Source organism: Triturus cristatus, chromosome 10 (genome assembly GCF_964204655.1).
Source record: "Triturus cristatus chromosome 10, aTriCri1.1, whole genome shotgun sequence".
NCBI classification, from domain to species: Eukaryota; Metazoa; Chordata; class Amphibia; order Caudata; family Salamandridae; genus Triturus; species Triturus cristatus.
In genome coordinates this window covers 450,237,888-450,262,006 of record NC_140593.1, presented here as the reverse complement: position 1 = coordinate 450,262,006, position 24,119 = coordinate 450,237,888, and the positions used below count along the sequence as shown (strand labels likewise).

The following is a 24,119-nucleotide window of genomic DNA, read 5'->3' as shown; positions in this document are numbered from 1 at the left end:
CAAAGGTGGTCGTCTGCAACCCTGGCGGGACATAGACAGAAACAAAAATAATCACTCTGCCCTCCATTCTACCCACCAGAACCGTGTAACGTCCCCTGTCATCATGGAGCACCTCATCAACCTCCAACGGGAGCGAGGTCTTGGCCATGATGCCCACACCCCTTGAACCCGACGTGAAGCCCGAATGGGCCAGAAGGCGGTAGCCCCGTCGGTTCATAGCACGAAAGGAGTTGCCAATGAGGTGTGTCTCCTGCAGAAAAACTATGTCAGGTGAAATTCGTTTCAGGAACTGCAGGACCACACCTCGTTTTATCCTGTCCCCCAGTCCATTAACGTTCCAGGACAAAAGACTCAGTCCCCTACCCCCCATCATAAACTAAAGCAATCACTCGTCCCCCCGAGAGCACTTTGGAAATAGCACGACGATACTTTTGCCTTGTGGTACAAATGAACAACACCCCACCCCAACCCAACCGCCCCAACAAAACTCCCCCCTCCCTGCACCCCTGCATGAGCCCAAACAGCCCCCCCAACTTGCAGTGTGCCTGTCGCCCCTATATAGTTGAAACTAGGTAAACCCCCTAGAGGAGGAAAGAGTACCCCTTCGAGACCCCGCACCACCTACAAAGGAGGGAGAACGAGTACAAAAAACGAGAGACCCTAAGCTTGGCCGAAAGCGGCAGCATCTTCGTCCAGAGTGAGTCCCAGTATCAGCACCTCAGTCCCGGTACAGTGGGCCTTCTCCTCCCGCAGCCCCCCCCCCCCCCGCCACCCCGATCCCGACCCCCAGACAAAGTGTCCAGCCAGTCCCCGGCCGTTTCAGGACGGTCAAAGTGAGTGCGACCATCCACCTCCACCCGCAGCCTGGCCGGGAAGAGCATGGCGTATTTTAAGTTCATGTCCCGAAGCCGCCGCTTGACGCCCAAGAAGCTCAGTCTCTGCTTCTGGACCGCTTGGGTGAAGTCAGGATAAAAGTTCACCTCCATGTTCTCCAACTTAATCGGCCCTTGCAGTCTGGAGGCTTGCAGAATCGCATCCCTGTCCCGAAAATTAAAGATACGGGCAATAAGAGGCCGCGGAGGGGCTCCGACCTTCGGCCTTCCCCCGGGAACTCTGAGCCCTCTCCGCCGCAAAAAATTTACTCAGTCCCCGAGGCTGGAGATGGGTAGTGATCAGGTCCTCCACAAAAAGATCCGCCGCCGACTCCTCCCGTCCCTCAGGTACTCCGATGATGCGGATATTATTCCTCCGGGCCCGGCTCTCGGAATCCTCCAGGCGCCGATCCATGAGCGCACTCGCCTGACGAAGCCGGTGTACCTCCGTCTGAAGGGCAGCCACCTCAGTCGTGAGGCCCGACGCGGTGTGGGCCAAAGAATCGACCCGGTCGTTGGTCTTCGAGAGATCAGCTCTCACCAGGTTGACCTCAACGAGGACCGCGTCGATTTTATGCGCTAACGTGTCAAACCGCTGGCCCACCGAGGCCTTCATCTCAGCAATGGCGCCCATGACGTCTTGCAGAGTCAGATCTGTGGGCAAATCCGGGGCATCCTGGGGGCACTCAGAGGACTTGTGCGGTCCACCGGGAGATCCCTTTGGGAGGGTGTAGCGGTCCATGATGTTGGCCTGATGTGCGGCGCCACGCCGGGTCGACTTGGCCTTCAACCGATCTCCATCTTGTTTAGTGGCCATCGTCGCGGGTCTCACACCCTCAGCAGCCACGCAGTAAAAAGCGAGCAATCAAGGCCACGAGCTCCGGGGGGCCACCCCAGGACGGCGGAGCGGGCCACAGCAGGCAGGCAGGCAGGGTCTCCCAGCGAGGCCACCCCAACACCAAGAGCGCCGCGATCCCACTTGCAAAGACAGCAAGGGGGCGCGAAAGTGAAAGTGCGGGGTACGCGACTCGCCAGGCCCAGCCCGCCGTTGTTGTTCACTTTGCCACCGGGTCGCCCCCAAACGCGAATCCGGGGTCAGGAGAGAAGTAGGCCGCAAACTTCAATCGGTGTTCACTCCGGCACCCGAGGTCCGATTCGAAGACGGGAAACGGGTACCACCTCGGCTCAGGCTCACCGACACAGTTCCCTCAACCGATGCAGGATGAAGTCAGGATAAACGTAGGAGGTTGCGGAGGTCCTCGGGAGCCTTGCACCTACGCGGCCATCTTGGTTGCGCGCTAGGCTCCTCCCCTCCCTGAGTCCTATGTTGTGGTAGAATAAATGGCAGTGTCATCGCCCTTCAAGGGCTGGAACTTTGTATTTCTTTTTAGTTGGCTGTCTTAATGAGTCGCTGGTTCCCAGTCCTTTGGGTTTTTGTGCCGCCAAGAATGTGTTGCTTCCGTTTGCGAAAGGTTAATTTCTAATATTTCCAGACCTCATGGTTATTGATGGTTGTTTCTGATTCCCTTGAGGTCTCTTCCCTTTGCTGTGTGAGCTAGGTGATTTGGCTCTCCTCCTCTTTGCGGCTCCCGCTCTTCTGGGTGTTGCTAACTATGGAGCTAGATCAGCTGCTCTGGCTCTTGACCTCATGGTCCTCTGTTTCAACTGTTTTGCTTTTGAGACTCCTTTTAGGTTTGTTTGGGATTGGTTTAGACCGATCCTCCCGTCCTCCAGCGCTGCCACTCCCCTCCTGTGTTTCCCCTACAATATGTTGCTATGTTTTACGGGCGGGGCACGAGCACGCTTCATGGGGCTGTTGCACAGACGCTTGCATTCTGGCAGGATTGCGGTGTTATTGTTACTTTTTGAAGCTTATAGATGATGCTAGGTGTCTCTAAGTGACTTTGTTCAGCTGTCAGCCTCCCACCTCTGGTCTTTGGCAGATGATGTGACAGTCTGATAAAAGGATGTGGTTAGTAATGCTGAGGTGCTAAAATAGAAGTTGGCAGGCATATAGTGAATGGTGGATGAGCAGCTTTGCCTGTTTGCCCTATTGGGTGTTGCGGCAGGTGGTAGCTGGCTTGAGGCAGGAAGGGCAGGAGGCGCATAAGAGGGGGGAGGGCATTTATCTGCACGGACTGGCACAATGTGGGGGATGATTGAGCAGGCCTAGGCCACAAGCTGCACCCGATCCTGGTAACCCCTGCTAGTCAGTTCCTCTCCTGCAGCTCGCAGCTCCCTCCTACTCCTATTCTCAGTGTCTCACATCTAACTCGTTACCTCACCACAAGACTTTTAATTTATGATATCAGAACCTCTAAATGGCAATATTGGAACAAATTACACGCTTACTTGTTGTGTATTATATATTGATTTGTGCACACACACCCACAGGCCAAAGGTTACAGAGACATTCTAGTTAGGTTCCCGTCTTACCCTCACAAAAACATCGAAATTCGACAGTAACCGTTATACCTATGTTAAAGCATTGCTTGTGGCCTAAAGTTACTTCGGGCTGGACTGTTCCCAATGGGAGCAGGGTCAAGACTGATTTGCAAATGGCTGGGTTTAAAATGAAATGTCATGAGGAACAAAAGACGATGGATTTAGGCCCTGATCTTTTTGCTGGGGTAAATGTTTGACATTGTTCAGCATTCTGTCCAACTGTTCCTTTTGCTAAAGTTTTGCAGCGTGAATCTTTTTGGATTCACTATGCTGTGCATTATTCCGCGACCTGGTGGTTGGGTCCGGATTCGTAGTCTTTCTTTTTTTTGTTTTTTTTGTGTAGCCCAGGTGGGCGTCGACGTCCCACCATTTGGTGTACCTCTTGTGACGTTGGCGTGCTTCCTGCGGAAGTCCCACCTTTGGGGCGCCATCTTCAGATACTTTTTTCCGCCTGTGGGTCTGGATCGTCATCGAGAAGCTCCAGAGTTTTAAACGAAGGAAGAAGGAAAATACGCGAGTTTCATCGAAGGAGAATTTACAGAAGACTACAGAGAGAAAGGAATTACAGCCGGGACAGCGAAGGAGGAGATCTTCGAAATTCTTCGACGCCCATAGGAAAATGCGCATTCAGGGACTCTGAGCGCAATGGACAAGACACCATTTAAATTCTGCCCTAACTGCCACCACAAGTACGCGCAGAAGGACCAACATCCGGTCTGCAACCTTTGCCTGCCGATCGACCACGAGAGCAAGGACTGCAACGCCTGTTCCGCATTCACGCCGAAGACACTCCGGGTGAGAGAAAGATAGAGGAGAGCTAACTTCAACATGGAAGGCAAGGGTAAGGCCCCGTCGCTGTACGATCTGGGCCTCTCCACAGACGATGAGGACAACATCGCCGAAGGACCTGATGTCTTCACGGTCGCAGAGACCGATAAGAAAACGCCTGACGAGGTAAGAGACACGTCGAGTACGAAACCCCCGAAAGGGCCCCGAAAACCTGAAAGTGACTCTCGAAAAACAGAGTCAAAGTTTTCAAAAGGAACACCGGCGCCGAAAAATTCGATGACCGCGAGTGGATCCAAGGACAGAAGGCCCAGCGGATCCTTCGAGAAGGAATCCCAGGTGCCGAATGCCGCCGAAAGACAGAGTTCGTCGAAGCAGGCCCACGAGGTGGGGCGCTCGGCGACGAAAGACAAGGCCGCATCGACGCAAGCTCTGTCGAAGAGACCTGCGGTCGACGCCGAACTGGTCTCCGAAATGGAGAAGAAAAAGAGAAGGCTCGAGGCGGAGATGGAGAGCATCCTTCAGAGGAAGGAGTTCGCCGAAAAAATGAAGAAATTCAAGATCCCAACGATCCCGTCGATGGAGGTCGTCGAGGAACAGGAAGAATTCGACGCCAAGGAGCTGTTGAAGGATCCGGAAGAGGAGGAAGAAGGCCCCTGCTATGAGGGAGAAGATAAAGAAGAGGATCAGCAGTCGTTCTACGGCTCGGCGCCGTCGACAACTCGGGAGCTGGAATGGCAGGACATCGACACCGAAAACCCCGAGGAGCCCGTGGAGACTTATCCTTCGAAGCCTTCGCCGCCAGACGACATCTGGGCATACAACATGGTCGTCAAGAGCGCTGCAGCAACTTTTGGGGTGAAATTAGACGAGGAGAAGCCGAAAGCAGATTTCCTACTCAAGACTCTGCTCCCCATCCAGACGAGGAGCCAGTTCCTCCCCATGCTCCAAAGCGTGATGAACCAAGGGAAGGAGGCGTTTTAAGGACCCAGCAACATGCAGGTCCATCACGCCCAGAACGGAAAAGAAGTACTAGCACGCCACGCAGGATCCTCCTTACATCAAGGGATCGGTCACTGCCGACTCATCATTGCTTCCACGGCCAGGAGAAGAGCCAATGTGCCGGCGACCTCGGGACCACCTCCTGATAAGGAGAGCAGAAGGATGGACCTCACTGGAAGGAAGGTAGAAAGAAACGCCGCAATGCACTGGTGCATGGCAAACTCTAATGCGCTACTGAACAGGCACCAGTACCAGCATTGGGATGAGATGGGGGAACTAATCAAGCATCTCCCAGAAGAGTACCGACAAAGGACTTCCCATTAGTGGAGGAGGGGAAGAATATCGCCAACTCATGCATAAAGGCTGCATTGGATGTGGCTGAGACTTCGAGCAGACTAATGGCCATAGGGATCACTGAAAGGAGGCAGGCCTGGCTCAGAATTTCTGGATTCAAACAAGAGGTCCAGAACAACATACTGAACACCCCTTTCAACGGTGAAACACTGTTCGGGGCACCGGTGGACGAGAAGCTCTCCCAACTGAAGAAGGAAAATGAGACGGCAAGGTCCATGGGGGCCCTGCAATTCAGAGGGATGAGAAGAGGCACCCCAGCTCGGTGACCCTACGGAAGGGGAGGTAACCAGCAGGGAACGTCACACCAAGCATTCCAGCAAGGACAGCAGGGTGACAGTCACAGCCAACAAGGAGAGCAGAAGCAGAACTGGCAGTACCAGCCTCGAGGCCAGTCCTTTCGCGGGAGGGGAAACTGACGTGGCCAAAGAAGAAGAGGGGGAGATCAACCCTCATCTAAGTGACTTTGCACGCAAGGAGACGCTCACCCCCAGCGTACCCCGAGGGGTGTAGCGCAAAATAAACAGTGAGGGGGGTACACAAAAAAAGCGCCTACGAGCATATAACACCGGTAGGCGGAAGACTGGGGCTTTACCTTCAGTGGCAAAAAATAACCACAGACAAATGGATACTCAACGTCATACAGCACGGATACTGCATAGAGTTGGTGAAAAGGCCTCCAAACAGGAAACCAAAGGGAAGACAACGCTCTGGTCAAGAGCTTGCTCAACTCAGGGAAGAGGCGCAACAACTACTCCAAAAGGAGGCCATAGAACCAGTGCCATGCAGAGAAAGGAACAAGGGAGTGTACTCAAACTACTTCCTGGTCCCAAAGGTGGACGAAACACTAAGACCCATCCTGGATCTACGATTCCTAAACAAATTCATAAAGACGCAAAAATTCAAAATGAAATCGCTACAAGAAGTGCTACCTCAAATACAAGGCGGAGACTTCATGTCAACCGTGGATCTCAAAGATGCCTAACTGCACATCCCGATGAACAGGCGCCACAAAAACCTTTTAAGGTTGAACATCAACCAGGACCATTACCAATTCACAACCCTGGCATTCGGTCTAAAGTCCGCACCAAGGGTTTACACAAAATGCCTTGCAGCAGTAGCAGCGTACCTAAGGAGGGAAGGGATTCATGTGTATCCTTACCTAGACGACTGGCTAATCAAAGCAAGTACTCGCGACAAGTGCGAGGAGCACGCAGAGCGGGTGACAAGAACACTAACAAGCCTGGGGTTCTCGATACACTGGGGGAAGTCATCAATGGAACCAGAACAGGTGAAGATATTCCTGCGAGCGCAGATCAACTCCTTAGACAAAACGGTCATGCCCAGCGACAGGAGAACGGTAGCCCTGCTGAAGGAGACGCGTCTCTACCAGAAGGGGCGAGCTCTGACCGTGAGAACAGCGAGCAAGATCATGGGCATGATGGCGTCATGCATTCACCTAGTCCCCAATGTACAGCTTCACATGAGACCGTTCCAGAAATGGCTGCAACAACAATGGTCACAAGCGAACGGAAGTTGGGAGGATCTAGTGGTTGTTACGCACGCAGTGCAAGAGGAGATAGCATGGTGGAACAGGGAGAACATAATTATAGGAAAGCCCTTGACACCACCAAGCCCAACTGTGACAATTACCACAGATGCATCCCAGATAGGATGGGGAGCGCACATGAACAAGCTCAGAGTGAGGGGTCTGTGGACTCCAGCAGATGCGGTCAGACACATCAACTACCTGGAGTTGAAGACCGTACTGCTAGCCCTAAAGGCCTTCCAGAGGCAGCTATATGACCAAAAGGTGTTGATACAGACGGACTATACTACCAAAATGTTCTACATCAACAAGCATGGAGGAACACAATCGTTCCCCCCCCCCTTTCAACTCTGGCACAAGAGATTTGGAGATGGGCCATCCCACTCAAAATAGACCTGCTGGCGATACACCTACCAGGGAAAGACAATATGGAAGCCGATTGGCTCGGCAGGCAGACCTCTGCATCCCACGAGTGGGAGCTCAATGGACAGGAAACGCAAAGGCTATTCAAAAGGTGGGGTACACGACAATAGACCTGTTTGCAACACGCCTGAATGCAAAATGCCGAAACTTCGCATCCAGACAACCAGAAAAACAATCCCAGGGGAATGCCCTATGGATAGGTTGGTCAAGGACATTTGCATACGCTTTTCCACCAATACCACTGATACACCGGGTACTCAACAAGTGCAAGACCAGCAACATGACAATGATCCTGGTGGCACCACAGTGGGCAAGGCAGACATGGTACTCACAAATAGTGGAAATGGCACAGGGACCTCCACACAAATTCGCAAAAAGAAAGGACTTGCTCTCCATGCAGAACGGAGAGGTTCTACACCCAGAACCAGAGAGCCTCGGACTGGCAGCTTGGCTCCTGAAGACAGAGTTTGCACACCTTAAACTACCTCCAAGCACTATGCGAGTGCTGCGGGAGGCAAGGAGACCAACAACACGGAAATGTTATGGGGAAAAGTGGAAAAGGTTCACAATGTGATGCAGCAAAAATAAACTGCAAGATAAAATGACAAAGGAATCACTGGTGCTTAGATACCTCACACACCTTCTAAAGGCGAAACTTTGATCATCGTCGCTGAGGGTCCACCTAGCGGCGATCGTAGCTTACACACGAGGTGAGACAGGAGGAACCTTCTTTACGTCACGGGTAGTAAAGGGATTCCTGGAAGGGGCAAGAAGAATAGCGCCACCAAAGAGGATGCCGCCACCGGCATGGAACCTCAACATAGTCCTGACGGAACTTATGAAAGCGCCCTTTGAGCCCATTCACAAGGCCTCCCTCCAAATGCTAACAATGAAGACAGCCTTTCTGGTGGCAATAACCTCACTGCGCAGAGTAAGCGAGCTGCAAGCGCTAACGCTGCAAGACTCTTACATCCAGATACACAAGGACAGAGTCGTAATGAGAATGGACCCACACTTCATGCCAAAGGTGGTGTCAGCATTCCATTTAAATCAAACAATTAAAATACCAGGTTTCTTTCAGAACCCAGCAACAAGCGCAGAAAGGGCACTGCACACTCTAGACGCTAGAAGGGCGTTGATGCACTACATCGAGAGGACAAAAGAACACAGGAAAACCAAACAGTTTTTTGTGTCCTTCGCAACGAGCTTCCTGGGTAGACCAGTGACAAAAAGCACCATCGCACGATGGATTGCACTAACAATACAATTCTGCCACAAACAGGTGGGGCAAGAACTATCCGAGGGGCCACGGGCAAATACACCCATTCAAGACATATGCCTGGCGGCAACATGGGCTTCGGTGCACACGTTCACCAAGCACTACTGCGTGGATATACAGATGAACAAGGAAGCACAATTAGGACAGAAGGTTCTTCAACATATATTCGAGCAACGCTCATCTTCCACCCAGCCGCCACAGAGATAACAAACCGCTACAAAATCTACGCACAGCATAGTGAATCCAGAAAGATTCACGCTGCAAAACAAATAGTTTCTTAGCTGTCGGTGTAGTTTTGCAGCTTGAAGATCTTTCTGGATTCACTAGCGAACCCACCCACCTCCGCCAGGAAGATGAGGCAGGAGAAAAAAGGGTGGAAGGACAAAGACTGAAATAATAAGATAAAACTGAAAGGATATATAAGGAAGTTACTTAATGCCTAGGGTTAAAAAAAAATAAATAAAGAGAGAGAAAGGAAGGGAAAAAAGAACCCGAAGATGGCGCCCCAAAGGTGGGACTTCCGCAGGAAGCACGCCAACGTCACGAGAGGTACACCAAATGGTGGGACGTCGACGCCCACCTGGGCTACACAAAAAAAAAAAGAGACTACGAATTCGGACCCAACCACCAGATCGCAGAATAATGCACAGCATAGTGAATCCAGAAAGATCTTCAAGCTGCAAAACTACACCGACGGGTAAGAAACTATTTGTTACTTAACATCACAAGTTATAATTTCTTCATATAACTAGAACTACATATACTTTCTATGGTTTTGTGGGGGTAAGAAGTGAACCTAACTAGAACGTCCCTGTAACCTTTGCTTTTTTCAGTGTACGTCTGTTTTTTTAAAAATGTCAAGCAATATATAATTACCGTATGTTTATACACGGTAGAATGCCTGCCGCCTCTCCTATCTCCCCCCCCCCCCACCCGGCCCCCCCCCCCCCACCCACCCACACATGCACACAACCCAACACTGTGCATGGCGGGGTATGGGAACTAGAACTAGGAAATATGTGTTCGAGGCATATGAGCTGCAGATTACACACTTGTGCATAGATCGCCATCTGGTGTTGGACCCGGATGTTTGCAGTTTGTTTTTCCTCTTGGAAAGTCTTTGGAAGTCACGAGGTCGGTGACTCCTCCTTTGGATCGTATTGCGCATGGGCATCGGCTCCATCCTCGGATTGTTTTTTTCCGCCATCGGGCTCGGATGTGATCTTCGCGTTCCGGTTCCGAACAGCTTCCAGTTCGACGGTCGACGCGCAATCCTCACCCCAAACCGCGGTATTGTTTCGATCGCACTCTCCCCCACTCGACGCGCCTTCTCATCAGCACGGACCTTCAGTTCCAGTCGTCGACGGCGGCCTTCTGGCCTCTCCAAGCTTCGGTCCTGGCTAATGGAAAGGACTCCATTTAAAAAGTGCCTTCGATGTGGGTCCAAATTCCCCCACACCGATCTCCACAAGATATGCAATCTCTGCCTCTCCCCTGAACACGATGCTTGAGACTGTCTGGCGTGCAAGTCCTTCCGGTCCAAAAAGACTATTCGGGACCGAAGAGCCAGAAGAACTACGGCGCACTCCTCTATGACGATTCCGGACGACATCTTCGGAGAAGGCATCGATGCTCCAGAGCGGTACACCGAAGAGGGCCTCGTCAGCGCTTCCGAGGCCGATGACTCGAATGTGGAGGACATCACCCCGGCGCAGAGGGTCGTGAGTACCCGTGGGACGACTACAATATCCCTGATATCCCCAACGTCCCACAAGATGACCTTTACCCCTCCAGGCCATCTCCACCAGAGGACTCATTGGGGTTCCACCATCTTCTTCAAAGGGCGGCACACTATCACGGGGTAGACTTGCGTACCGACCCCGTGGAGGAAGATTTCCTCCTCGACACATTCAACACCACACATAGGTCTACCTCCATATTACCTATGCTTAAAGGAGTGGTGAAGCATGCGCCAGAAGTTTTTAAGGACCCAGTTAGCGCCAGGGTGTTTAACCCGCGCATAGAAAAGAAATACAAAGCTGCCCCCACAGATCCCTCCTACATCAGAGGGCCAGCGCCACTAGATTCCCTAGTGGTGTCCACCTTACAAAGAGTCAAAGCTACTGGATGCATCAGGAAAGCGCACTGCGTCACAAGCAGCCAATATGTGGCGTATCGCCTATACTCAAGCGCTATTGGCCAGATATGACAGGGCACATTATGACGAGTTAGAAAGCATAATGCACCACCTCCCTGAAAAATATAAAGCTAGGGCCAACTAACTAATTCAAGAGGGTAAGACTATCACTAACATCTCTATACGCTGTGCCTTAGATGCAACAGACACAGCTTCCAGGGCCATCAATACCAGCGTCCTCATCTGTCGCCATGCTTGGCTAAGAATAGCAGGGTTTAAACCGTAGGTACAAGCCTCCATCCTTAACCATCCCTTTGACCAGGAACATCTATTTGGCCCAAAGGTGGATGAGGCCCTAGAAAAAAATAAGAAGGATACGGATACGGCGAAGTCCATGGGAGCCTTACAGTCACGCCCTCCTAGACGCTCCTTTCGTCGCTCTTCCTTCCGAAGTACATGTAGAGGCTACTCCTCAGACACCGCGTCCACTTCGTACAAATCCCCCACTCAGTCCACCTTCATGAGGGGTTATCAAAGAGGCGGCTATAGGGGTAACAATAATAAAGGCAGAGGCAAAACAAACAACGTCCGCTCTGCCACAACGCCTACCCAACTCCCCCCCAGACCATTCCACTCCGGTCAGGGGCAGACTCCAACATTTCCTTCCCGTCTGGGCTACCATCACCTCAGACAAATGGGTAACACAAATAATTCAATCAGGCTACTGCCTAGAACTAATATCTACCCCCCCCAAACATTCCACCCAGACAGTGCCCAATGTCACAAGAACATTTAATACTCCTAAAGCAGGAGGTAATCTCCCTCCTACAAAAACAGGCAATAGAACCCAATCCTACCAACCAACAAAACATGGGAGTCTACTCCCTATATTTTCTCATACCAAAAAGGGACGAGACTCTGCGGCCCTTCCTAGATCTCCAGCCCCTAAACACGTACATACACTCCGACCATTTTCATATGGTAACGCTTAAGCAGGTACTTCCGCTCCTCTCCCAAAACGACTTTTTGACCACCATAGATCTAAAAGACGCGTATTTTCACATTCCGGTGCACAAAGCTCACCGCAAGTACCTCAGATTTGTAGTGGACTGACAACACTTCCAATTCAAGGTGCTCCTGTTCGGAGTCACAACAGCGCCACGGGTATTCACCAAGTGCCTAGCAGTGGTAGCAGCACATTTGCGAAGACAACACATCTACGTCTTCCCACACTTAGACGACTGGCTGATAAAAGCCGGGTCATACAGTCGGTGTGTTCAACACACATCTACCACCATTCAATTACTTCACAGTAAACCACCAGAAGTCCCATCTCCAACCATCCCACATAAAACAATACCTCGGTGCCACCATAGACACCTCAAGAGCACTAGCCTACCCCAATCCTGCCAGGATTGCAAGCATTCAAGCTCTACGCGCAAAATTCGCACTACAACACTCCCTTCCAGCTCGAGTGTTTATGCAACTAATAGGGATGATGGCCTCTTGCATTTTCATAGTGCCTCACGCAAGACTCCAGATGCGTCTTCTCCAAGAGTGATTAGCGCGCCAATGGAACCAGGCCCAGGGTCAATTAACAGATCTGGTGTTGGTAGACGGTCGCACCCATCGCTCTCTACAGTGGTGGAACACCACAAACCTCTCCAAAGGTCGACCGTTCCTGGACCCGGTTCCTCAAATAGTACTGACAACGGATGCATCGCTCTCCGGCTGAGGAGCTCATCTACTACATCTCACCACACAGGGCAAGTGGACACCTCAACAAAAGTTACTCCATATCAACCATCTGGAGTTACTAGTAATCTTCTTAGCCCTAAAATCTTTTCACACTCAAATTTCAGGCAAGGCAGTCCTAATACGAACAGACAACATGACAGCCATGTATTCTATTCAAAAACAAGGCGGCACACACTCTCCACAGCTCTCACCTAGCACAGAGCATATGGAGATGGGCAATACCCCAGAAAATCTTTCTCCTAGCCCAGCATGTCCCAGAAGTCCAAAACACAGTGGCAGATCTGCTCAGCAGGCAGACACAACAGATCCACGAGTGGGAGCTTCACCCGCAAGTTCTTCACCCGTACTTTCAAATGTGGGGGCATCCACAGATCGACCTCTTCGCCACCAACAAACGCCAAAAGCCCAAGCTTCGCCGCCAGATACCCACACCCATTGTCCAAAGGAAATGCGATATGGATGAACTGGTCAGGCAGATTTGCGTACGCTTTTCCGCCTCTCCCACTAATTCCACTAGTGGTGCGCAAACTACAACACTCCCTCACACTAATCCTAGTAGCTCCAACGTGGGCCAGACAACCGTGGTATATCACACTGCTGGAACTATCTGTAGTGCCGCACCAAAAACTACACCTCTCTCCACACCTCTTAACCCAGAACAATGGAGAGATCCAACACCCGGACCCAGCGCAGCTCAACCTTGCGATCTGGCTCCTAAAATCCTAGAATTCGGGTACCTAAATCTTCCCCCTGACTGTATGAACGTCATCAGAGAAGCTAGAAGACCTACCACTAGAGCGTGCTACGCCGCCAAGTGGAAACGCTTTGTTGTTTATTGCCATAACACCATCAATCCACTGGACGTGTCCATTCAACACATAATAGACTACTTACTCCACCTACAAAGGTGCAATCTAGCCTATACGTCCATTTGACGACACCTCGCAGCTATTGCAGCTTACCTACAAAACAGGCAAAATCTCTCACTCTTTAGAGTACCTGCCATTAAAACCTTCATGGAAGGCCTTAAAAGAATAATTCCCCCCAGAGTGCCACCCTCACCTGTGTGGAACTTAAATATCGTTCTCACAAGGCTAATGGGGTCTCCCTTCGAACCTCTGCATAAATGCGAACTACAATTCCTAACATGGAAAACCGCTTTTCCTGTAGCCATCACTTCCCTTAGTCAGTGAGATACAAGCACTTACCATTCAAGAACCCTTTCTCCAAATGCACCATAATAAGGTTGTTCTCCGTACCAACCCAAAATTCCTCCCTAAAGTCATTTCTCCCTTCCACCTAAACCAAATAGTAGAACTACCAGTATTTTTCTCGCAACCACAGACCGCTGTAGAAAGGGCTCTTCACACACTGGATGTCAAACAAGACTTACTCTACTACATTCAGAGAACACAACCTTTCCGTAAGACCAAACAACTGTTTGTTTCTTTCTCTCCACCACACAAAGGTAACCCCATCTCAAAATCGGGGATAGCTAGGTGGATTGTAAAATACATTCAAATCTGCTACCATAAAGCAAAGTGAACGCTATCCATTCCCCCGAAAGCCCATTCTACACGAAAAATAGGGGCTTCCATGGCATTCTTGGGGAACATCCCATTAGATGATATCTGCAAAGCAGCTACATGGTCAACACCGCACACTTTCACCAAACACTATTGTCTAGATGTGCAAACTAAGCAACAAGCTTGTGTGGGCCAGGCTGTACTCAAAACGTTATTTCAAACCACTGCAACAGATACGGTTGGTCGCCGCTAATGGTGGGTACTGCTATATAATCTATGCAAAAGTGTGTAATCTGCAGGTCATATGCCTCGAACGGAATATGCTACTTACCAGTATGCATCTGTTCTTGGCATGTAGAGCTGCAGATCTACAGACGCCCACCCGCCTCCCCGGCTACCATTATCTCTTCCAGTTTATCTTATTTAGATAGCACACACATGGGCATCTTCACTGTTACTACTACGCTCCATCTTTCCCTGCTGGCGAAAAACATTCTGAAGATGGAGCCGAAGCCCATGCGCAATACGATCCAAAGGAGGAGTCACCGACCTCGTGACTTCCAAAGACTTTCCAAGAGGAAAAACAAACTGCAAACATCCGGGCCCAACACCAGATGGCGATCTATGCACAAGTGTGTAGATCTGCAGTTCTACATGCCAAGAACAGATGCATACTGGTAAGTAGCATATTCCATATAAATGATATGCATGTACAACTACATGTACAACTAGTCGATGCAGTGTTTTGAAATATTGACAGTTATTAGGTTACAAATGATGTGGCATGGCTTCCATTAGTCTCCATATAACGTTTCAATTTGTTTTAGCACATAGTAGGCAAAAAAATTGTTTTAAATACTTCAGATTTCTTGTGTTTATATGATTACATACATTTGTGTTGAAAAATCTGTGTTTTCCTAAGTTGTGGGCTTAATTCAAACCTTTCTAAGTGTTGACTGCCTTGAATTAATAATATATTAATATATGAAACCAAAGCTGTTTAGACATTTGAAATGCTAATTCTACTTACTAATATTTGCAGGACTTTTTACAAGAAGGGAAACCAACTTCAGCAAGATGTGATGATATAGCAACGTTAAAGAGTAAGGGATGTAAAGAAGCAGAAATTGAAAATCCCAGAGGTAGCCAAAGAATGCGTGAAAATAAACCATTGACAAACCGCAGCAAAGACACTGCAGAAAAACTGAAGCCAGAGGACATCACTCAGATCCGACCTCAAAAGATGGAATTAAAGCTTCGATCAGGTATAGAGATCTTTTTGCATTTAAATTTATAAATGGTGCAAAATAATGACAGTATGTTTGCAGCTCCCCATCACTTCCAAACTCCTGGAAATATCCTGATACCTATGTTCTTCATCAAAGATAGGATGCTGCATCTTCAAATGAATCTGGATCTTCTCCAGATGAAGGAAGGTTGGCCGCTCTTTCACCTGATTGTATAGATTTCCATCACATGGCCTTCCATACTAGTGATGGAAGTTTGCCATCAGATACTCCATTAGGTAACAGTACTGCAGCAAAATATAGGTCAAAATACTGTAGCAAAATGCTTTCCATATGAGAGTCGAAGGTTCCACCCTACATGGACATCGGTAATGACCTTATATTTATACTGTTCAGACTGTATCTTTATTAGACATGCAGAAAAAACAGTATAGTAAGAAATCTTGAATTCTTCTTTTCGAAAGCAGTCAGATACTTTGTGTAAGGGCCAGCCCTTTGGATCTACCATCCCCAAATCTCTTCTGGTCAGGAGGTGGGTGGGCATTGCACTCTTGATTGCTGTCGATCACCACTTTCTGGCCACTTGAGTAAGTTATGCTCCACCAGTATTTGCTCATCTAAATGCCATCGTTTGGATCTGAAATCCTTTTCTCCTGCCTCTATGGAAATGTAACCCTGATTCATATGGTCATTCTGAGAATGATTGGGTAGCAATGGGACACCCCCTGTCTCACCTCTTTGACTGCTTATGACTGTACTGAAGTGGAAAATTATTTCAAAATCTCACAGATTTTGTATTCCTTACTTACAACTTCAAAAAGGACCGTGTCTCCTTTACTGTGCACTTCCCAAGTGGTGGTTTCCTTCGAATGACTGTTTATGGTCAATTCCATATGCCTGAGATTTACATCTTTGATGGACAATGGCCTGGGCTTCTTTGGAGAAACATTCTCAAGTAAGCACCTGTATGCTTTTTCACAGACTTCTCACTGATTTCAAGAGTGTGTCACTCAGACAGGCATTTAACTGCATTTTATGTACTCTAATCCCTTACTGGGCCACTTGTGTGCCTTTCTCTTAATCTTGCCCAAATCCTGATCAATGTGGTGTTTTGCTGGAAACCACTTTTGAATGTATCTGAGGCCAACCTCCGATCAACTTATTGCATATATGGTGTAGAATTTGGCTTCTTAATTTGAATGTTTTGGGTTTGAGCTTTCCACAAACATTACACTGAACGTTATTCCTGGTTCCTTGATCAAAAAAGTGGTTACAGATTTGAGGTTTGTTGGTCCAAGGGAACCCACGATTGAATACTAGTCTAAAGTTCAATGGAGTTCTTGCAAAAGCCTTGGACCATCAAAAATAAAGAACCTTGAAAAGATCAGATATTTTCCAAATTCTCTATGGAATCCGCTCTGACTTTGAAACCCACTGCCATAGCCATGTTGAGGAACTTCGGCTACCCCTTCCCAACAGCAGTCTCTGAAAATGTTCTTCACTTGTGCTTGAGACTGGAGTCCTAGTTGGATCGTGCTGCTACCGGGTGTTTAGTAGTGGGTCCAAATTGCAGACTTGTGGAGCACTAGTCTGTCAGAGGGTTTCATCAGAAACTAGTGTGGTCAAAGCCAACAGTGAATGGAGAATAATGAGCTGATCTTTCGTGGCCACCAGATCATAAAATCTGCTCAGCATGTTCAAGCAGAAAACTGCTATTCTAGTTAATTATCTAGTTTATTATCGCACACTATCTTAAGGTTAATGCTTCTGACTCGACCTTACCGCTTATTGGTAAGGCCCCAATATCGCACTGCTTGCATTTCATGTGATCTGCTGTGCTCTGTTGGTTCCTCAGCTTTAACCTTTTCGATATCCTGTTTCTGTAAAGCCGCTGTCTTCTGATTCATCGTGCTGTGCGCTTGTGTTTGTAGAATGACAGCCATCTGTGATCTCCTCCATATGGTCACGGTCACATTCTTACTAACCCATTTTGATTTCGAAATGATTATTCATTGATGTGTTCCATTTGTAGATACACACTATTTTTTTCTTTTTCAAAATTAAATGAGAAACCTGGTGACAACTACAGTTCGTGTGCATCTTGAACTCCAAGATCCTGTTAAGATTTGTTTTACATACCTAGTGGCTTTCCTTCATATGAACAGTTATTCAAATGGATCATTCTATCCATGACCACACATGCAGAAAACCTGAAAGGGAGATGTAATTGTACTTGTTTCATTGTGCTCTTTCTTAAAATGTAGTTCTCACCATTTCGTGTACGGGCATTTCTAACAGTCTGCTGAGAGAACGAAACTAATTAGATAATATTGGGAGTATTGTGGATAACATTCATCGTAGTCTCATGTCACTGCATTTATTTTCAACCAGTTCTAGTTTAAGCAAATAAAGTTTAATTCTTAGACTTATACTTTGGCCTTTTCTCGTTAAAAGAATGGCTCTGCAAGTCCCTCGGTGCAGTACGTAGATGGCTTTCAAGCAAGTGAGAAGTGGCCCATCTAACTTGGACCCTCTTATCAAGTATCTTGATATGTCTATTTTTTTTAAAAGAGTTTTTTATGTTCTATGCTTTAGGCAGTAAGTGTTGAGCTGAGCTCTCTTGAGATCCTTCCTTCTCCCATTATTATTTATCAGGGGCTATATGTGTGTTCTTGCTCGATTGCATTTCTCCATGTATATTGCTGTACATCTAGCTGTACACTAATCCATCAGACCTGCTTATGTTATTACCAGTTATAGATACCTTGTCATTAATTGAGGAGCAAAAGCAAGTGGCAAAAGATCCCACAAGAGTCAAGTTCAGCTTCTTCTCTATTCTGGGACTCATACCTTCCCCCATCTCAAGATCACATCATAGACAGACTGACTGGATTGTATGAATAATGTTCAAGGCAGGTCTCACTTTTATACCAAAGATTAAATTGCAGTAATCTGATGGCACTGATAAAATGTCTGGTTGTGGTAGACTTGCACCATTATATTGGGTTATTTTAGAGCCTACCATTAAAGCTATTAAAAGCTCTCATTAAGGTTTCCAAGTCGAGGATGATGCTGCCAATAAGTGCTTGCACTTGAATAACATGACCGTGTCAAATCAGCTCTCTAAACGCCAATTGGATTCTACCGGATCCCTGAATATAGTTTTTGACTGCATTATACCAATGCCTATGGGAACATTGGTACCTGCTAAAGCAAGTAACCAGTTACATCCCAGATGGGCAACTCTCCCATAGTCCAGAGTAGATTGGTTTGTCTCTAGGAAAGTATGTTCCCAAAGTCTGGAATGTTGTTGATTTGGGCTTGAGGTAGAGGTTTTAGGATATTTCCAAAAACATAAGTTTATTCTGTCATTCAACTGACAGGACAGTGACAGGAGAATGTTGGGATGGACCAAATGGTGTCCCTGTTATTGGTTTGTACTCCCAACTGTACTTGCTAAATTACTTTCTTTCTCCTGTGTATATGGGGACTAAAGTGCCCATGAAACAACACCTAACAAAATAAATGAATACCTTGCATTAGAAGAGTGAATTTTCTTTTTTTAATTTTTTTTATTGCATTTGCCAGATGTAATATTTCAGCAGTTCTGCCCGGTTCTGCCACTTTTGCAAGGTACTTCCCTGGATAAATCAAAAAAAAAAATCCCTGTAATGTATTCTGGGCAATGTATTTCCTTAATGTAAATGCGTTAAGGTAAATGGATTGCACTGTCCCTCAGTGTGCCTAAATGCATCCTTGTTAGGCTTTTTTTTCTCCTCCTGCGATACAACCCTTATCTGTTGCGCATGTAAGAAAGAAAAAGTAGCTTTCCCCTGTTGCAGAATTCACCAGCATATTTTGACTACCGCTACCATGCACGTTTTACCCAATTTTTAGATCTGTATTGATTTGACTGTTTGTCTTAAAAACACGTGCAATTAAGTAAGTGTGTGTGTGTGTGTGTGTGTGTGTGTGTATATCAAGTATCTTGAAATGTCTATTTTTAAAGGAGTTTTTTATGTTTATGTTCTATGCTTTAGGCATTAAGTGTTGTGCTATCTTGATAGATAGATAGATAGATAGATAGATAGATAGATAGATAGATAGATATAAATTCCCGAGGCCCACTGGAAGGCATAATTAGCCCTTTCAATATCGCAAGTACACACGAGCCAACTGGAGGGCAAAAATCATGGATTACAAATACAAGTACCAACATGCAACAGAAAAAGACTCTAATTAGAAAGGCACACCGGAGGCCTATAAAGGGAGGAGCATGCAGGGTCAAAGTGTTTGGACAGGTGAATAGTGTGACCGCGTATGCCCATGAAGAAGTGAGAGACTTCGAAACGCGTAGGCATGAGGATTTCAAGGTGGGAAAGAAATGACACACTCAGACAGCAAATTAAGGATTAACATCCATCTGATGTGCGAGTGAGTGCGTTCTCAAGTACAGGAGGGACTTTGGAAATATATATATATATATATATATATATATATATATATATATATATATATATATATATATATATATATATATATACTTTTTTTTTTTTTTTAAAGGTGCATTGCTGTGGCCTATCCTTGAAAGTAAAGGAATTTCAGTATTTTTTTTCCTCTGTTTGATCTTTTTTTCTTTCTTTAACTAGGAGAACCACAGACATTTACTTTAAAATTCAAGAGAGCTGAAGACTACCCAATTGATCTGTATTACCTGATGGACTTGTCTTTTTCAATGAAGGATGATTTAGAGAACGTGAAAAGTCTTGGAACTGCTCTTATGAGTGAAATGAAGAAAATTACCTCAGATTTTAGAATTGGTGAGTGTTGATGCAGACAGTTTTAGTTGTTAGCAAATTGTTGTCTATGCTTCATACAGTCTAGGATTTGTAATGTTGCTCCTGTTTAATGTCGGTCTGTATATGATATTGCCACTATGTGGTAATACCGTGCACAGAGTCAAGGGATTCTCCAAAAGTGTACAGGGTTCTTCGATGTAAAACCCAAAGTGCTATATTATTGGTAGTGTGGTTGAGCAGCCTTAGGCCTAACACAGAGGAGTGTAAGACATTTATTGCACAACAGTGATCAATAATGGACACGCAACTCAAGAAGTAGATCCAGACCAATTGTAGAAAAATATACTTTGGTTGCACTTTAATTTAAGACAAATCTTCGTAATAAGGTAAGTACGTTTTAAATAAAAACATTTCACTTTGAAAAATGACACTTGTAATATTTTCAGGACAGTTAAATGTTATCCTATGGGGAAAACAGTTAGCGGTTAATCGGGTAAGTACATAACTTACAGTTCCAGTCTTCGGGAACAAAGGTAGTGTGGGCGAGCAGCCTTAGGCCTAACCCAGAGGAGTGTAAGACATTTGTTATGCACAACATTAACCAATAAGGGACACATGACTCAAAAAAGAGATCCACACCAATTTTATAAACCTAAGCTTTGTTTGACTTGTATTTTAAGACCAAGGTCTTTGCAATAAGGTAAGTAAGTAAATTTTTCAGAAAATAAAAGTACCGCTTTCAAAAGTAGACTGTGCAATTGTGAATAGTACAATATTATCCTATAGAGGAAAATAATAATGCAGTTATACTGGTAAGTACGCAACTTACGGTTCCAGTCTTCGGGACCAAAGGTCAGCAAGGGTCAAATGAGTACTAAAACTGCACCACCACCAGCGGCACAGGGGCGGCCAGGTGCATAGGTTAATCGGAATTCGGCCCATTGCGTTTCAATGGAGACCAGGGGTCCTTGGAGCCACACTGCTTGCAGTAAGTGTATTGGTTGCAGGGGCCAAGCTTTAGGTGTTGGGACCTTTTAGAAAAAAAGGGGGGAAACCCATAATAACCCTTTGGTATCTGGGTACTTAAACAAGTAGAAAGGAAAAACGAACACCTAGGGATTAATAATATAGCTACGTTACGGTGACGAGAAAAATCAATTATCTCCTCCCTTGAGTTATTCTATCCTCAAATGTAAACTATGTTATCTTTATTCTTAATAGTTCGAAACATTGTTTATTTATTACAATGTTTCGAACTATTAAGAATAAAGATAACATAGTTTACATTTGAGGATAGAATAACTCAAGGGAGGAGATAATTGATTTTTCTCGTCACCGTAACGTAGCTATATTATTAATCCCTAGGTGTTAGTTTTAGGTGTTGGGACCAGCACAAGGGGGGGGGCATAAGGCAGCACTAAACATAAACCACCAGCGGCACAGGGGCAGCTGGGTGCAGGGCGCAAACACCACGTTGAGAGCCAAATACAATCCTATGGAGTTTTCTTCTTTTTGGAAACAGGCTGCAGGTGTTGTACCGGAGGGTCCATGTAGAAGACCAGTGACAGCACAGGTGGGTTGGTGGGGTGTCACAGGGGCACCGCTGGTTGAGTTAAAAAAAAAAAAGTAACACAATAAAAACACAGCAGATGCAGCTGTGTCTTTAGACTTCGAAAAGCTCCTTAACTTGGCGGGGGGGGGTAGTTCTGGGAACCTTCAGATGCACTCTGCAGTCATCGTGGCGGGGGGGTTAGGAGAGGTCTGCCGGCGCTGGATTCGAAGTCCTTGTCGCAAGGGAGACTTCACTGGGCAGTTGAGCCACTCAGACTCTGGCTGTAGGCGTCGGATGCATAGTGGGCATGAGCCGCGGGTCCGCCTGGATCCGGAGTCTTTGTTGTTGTTTTCTTCTGGACAGGTCCGCTGTCCGCAGGAGATTGGCGTCTTTGTTGAAACCAGGGGTTTTAGAGGTCGCTGGCTGCAAGACAGGTCGCAGGTACGTCGAAGCTGGAGACAGGCCGGTAGGGCTGGGGCCAAGGCAGTCTTCTTCAGGTTTCTTCTGCAGGGATGTCTTCTGTTTTAGTAAGTCATTGCTGACCTAGTTTTCAAGTCTGGTTAAGCCACCTAAATACTACATTTAGGTGTGTTTTAAGGGAGTAGCAGGTGGGGCCAATGGGCACCTTACCGGGGGTGACTACACCCTCGGTTATGCCACCCTCCTGTGGCAGGGGGGGCATAGACCGAGCCCGGATTGGAGGGATCTCCCAATCCTCCAGTGGCAGCACTGAAACATGTTCTTCACCTTGCCTCCCCCACCTTATGGGTGGAGTTGGCAGCAGTGGGCAAATCTCCTATTTTCCTATGTTTTCCTTCCCAAAGTGGGGGGATAAACCAGGGGCTACAATCTGCTGCCAGCAGCAGAGACTAGGGGTCGCATTACAAAGGCGGCAGGCCTTTGAAGCTTCCTTCTTGAAGCACTGGCCCATCCTGGTGGAGGAGGTGTGACAACTCTGCTCAGGACGTGCATTTTTTTTATACCCAGAGATCCGGAGCTCTCTACCCAGGGGTCCAGAAACATGGTGGTGGCTGGCTGCCAACAGCCAGTCAGAGACCACACCAGGGTTGGTAAGTTTTCAGGGGGCTTTCTGGATACATGGTACAATAAATCCCACACTGGCATAAGTTTGGATTTATTGAAAGGAGTAGTTTGGTATCAAACACTCCTGTTTTCAATGTATTCCCCATTGTGCTGTGGAACTAGTTGTCAGGTTTCCAGCCCGTGCACTCTCTATGGTTTCACTGGCACTTACAATATTAAGGAATGGGCCCCAGTATTGTAAGGGCATATCTGCTCATTCAGATATTCCCTCACCTGTGGTGTAGTGCACCCTGCATTAGGGCTGATAGAGGGGTGACTTACCTATACCTTCAGGCAGTGCTGGCTGGCATGGCACATAGGCAGGGGGCCATGCCTACCATATTGTTTTCTCCTTCACAGGGGCATGCAAGGGCAGTGGCTTGGTCCCAGTGAGGGGGGGTCCCATGGGACCCTTTTCAGATCCCAGGCCGTAGGTACCCACGGTACCTTTTCTAAGGACTTACAGAGGGTAGAAGTACCAACTGGGAATTTGTTTTTAGGGAAGAAGCACTGGCATATGGGACCTGGTTGGCAGGGACACTGTGCTCTACAATCGAAATCACATCAAAACAAGGCAATAAGTTGGCACTAACAACGCAAAACAAGACATTTTCTCACAATTAAATTATGCAGAATGCTCTCTTAACCTTTCTGAGATATGAAATGTAGGCTAGAACCACTAGTCCAATAAATTAGAAATGTGGCTAGACTGTACTTGGTGAACACATTCAACGATCAAGTGAAAAGCTTAGGGGCTTCTTGTACTCCTTGAGGGAGTATGTAGTGACAACACAATATTGCCTCCTGAATTGATTTACTGAATGCACAGTTCTGAATTAATTCAGAAAATATAAAACCTAGATTTCCTTCACAGCAGGCCAAACTCCATTCAATAAACCTAGTATTGAACAAGCATTGGCATAGCCAATAGGTCACGCTTTTTGGGACCTTATAAATATTTAGTTATGCAGCACAATATCCTTGGTGCAACAACATTAACTGTTGCATGGTTAAACACTTATAAGGCCCCAAAGGCGAGACCTATTGGCTATGCCAATGCTTGTTTTTTTATTATTTAAAGAAGGACCAGCAGTGCTATCAGGCTCCGACTGCTACTTGGAGGTAGAGAGAGAGAGGTGTGTAGAGGGGGAGAGAGGTGTGTAGAGGGGGGGGGGGGAGAGAGGTGTGTAGAGGGGGGGGGGGGAGAGAGGTGTGTAGAGGGGGGGAGAGAGGTGTGTAGAGGGGGGGGAGAGAGGTGTGTAGAGGGGGGGAGAGAGGTGTGTAGAGGGGGGAGGAGGTGTGTAGAGGGG

The 24,119-nt window shown here is 47.2% G+C and overlaps 1 protein-coding gene across 4 annotated transcripts in view; it reads left to right on the top strand.

Moving 5' to 3' along the window:
• The window catches only part of ITGB1 (integrin subunit beta 1), a 324,864-nt gene that overhangs the window by 114,002 nt on the left and 186,743 nt on the right, over positions 1 to 24,119 (top strand). For all 4 annotated transcript variants that reach the window (XM_085631856.1, XM_085631854.1, XM_085631857.1 and 1 more), the window contains exons 4-5: positions 15,171 to 15,393; positions 20,025 to 20,195. In XM_085631856.1, the coding sequence (XP_085487982.1) occupies positions 15,171 to 15,393; positions 20,025 to 20,195 (394 nt within the window). The remainder of the gene's footprint in view (positions 1 to 15,170; positions 15,394 to 20,024; positions 20,196 to 24,119) is intronic.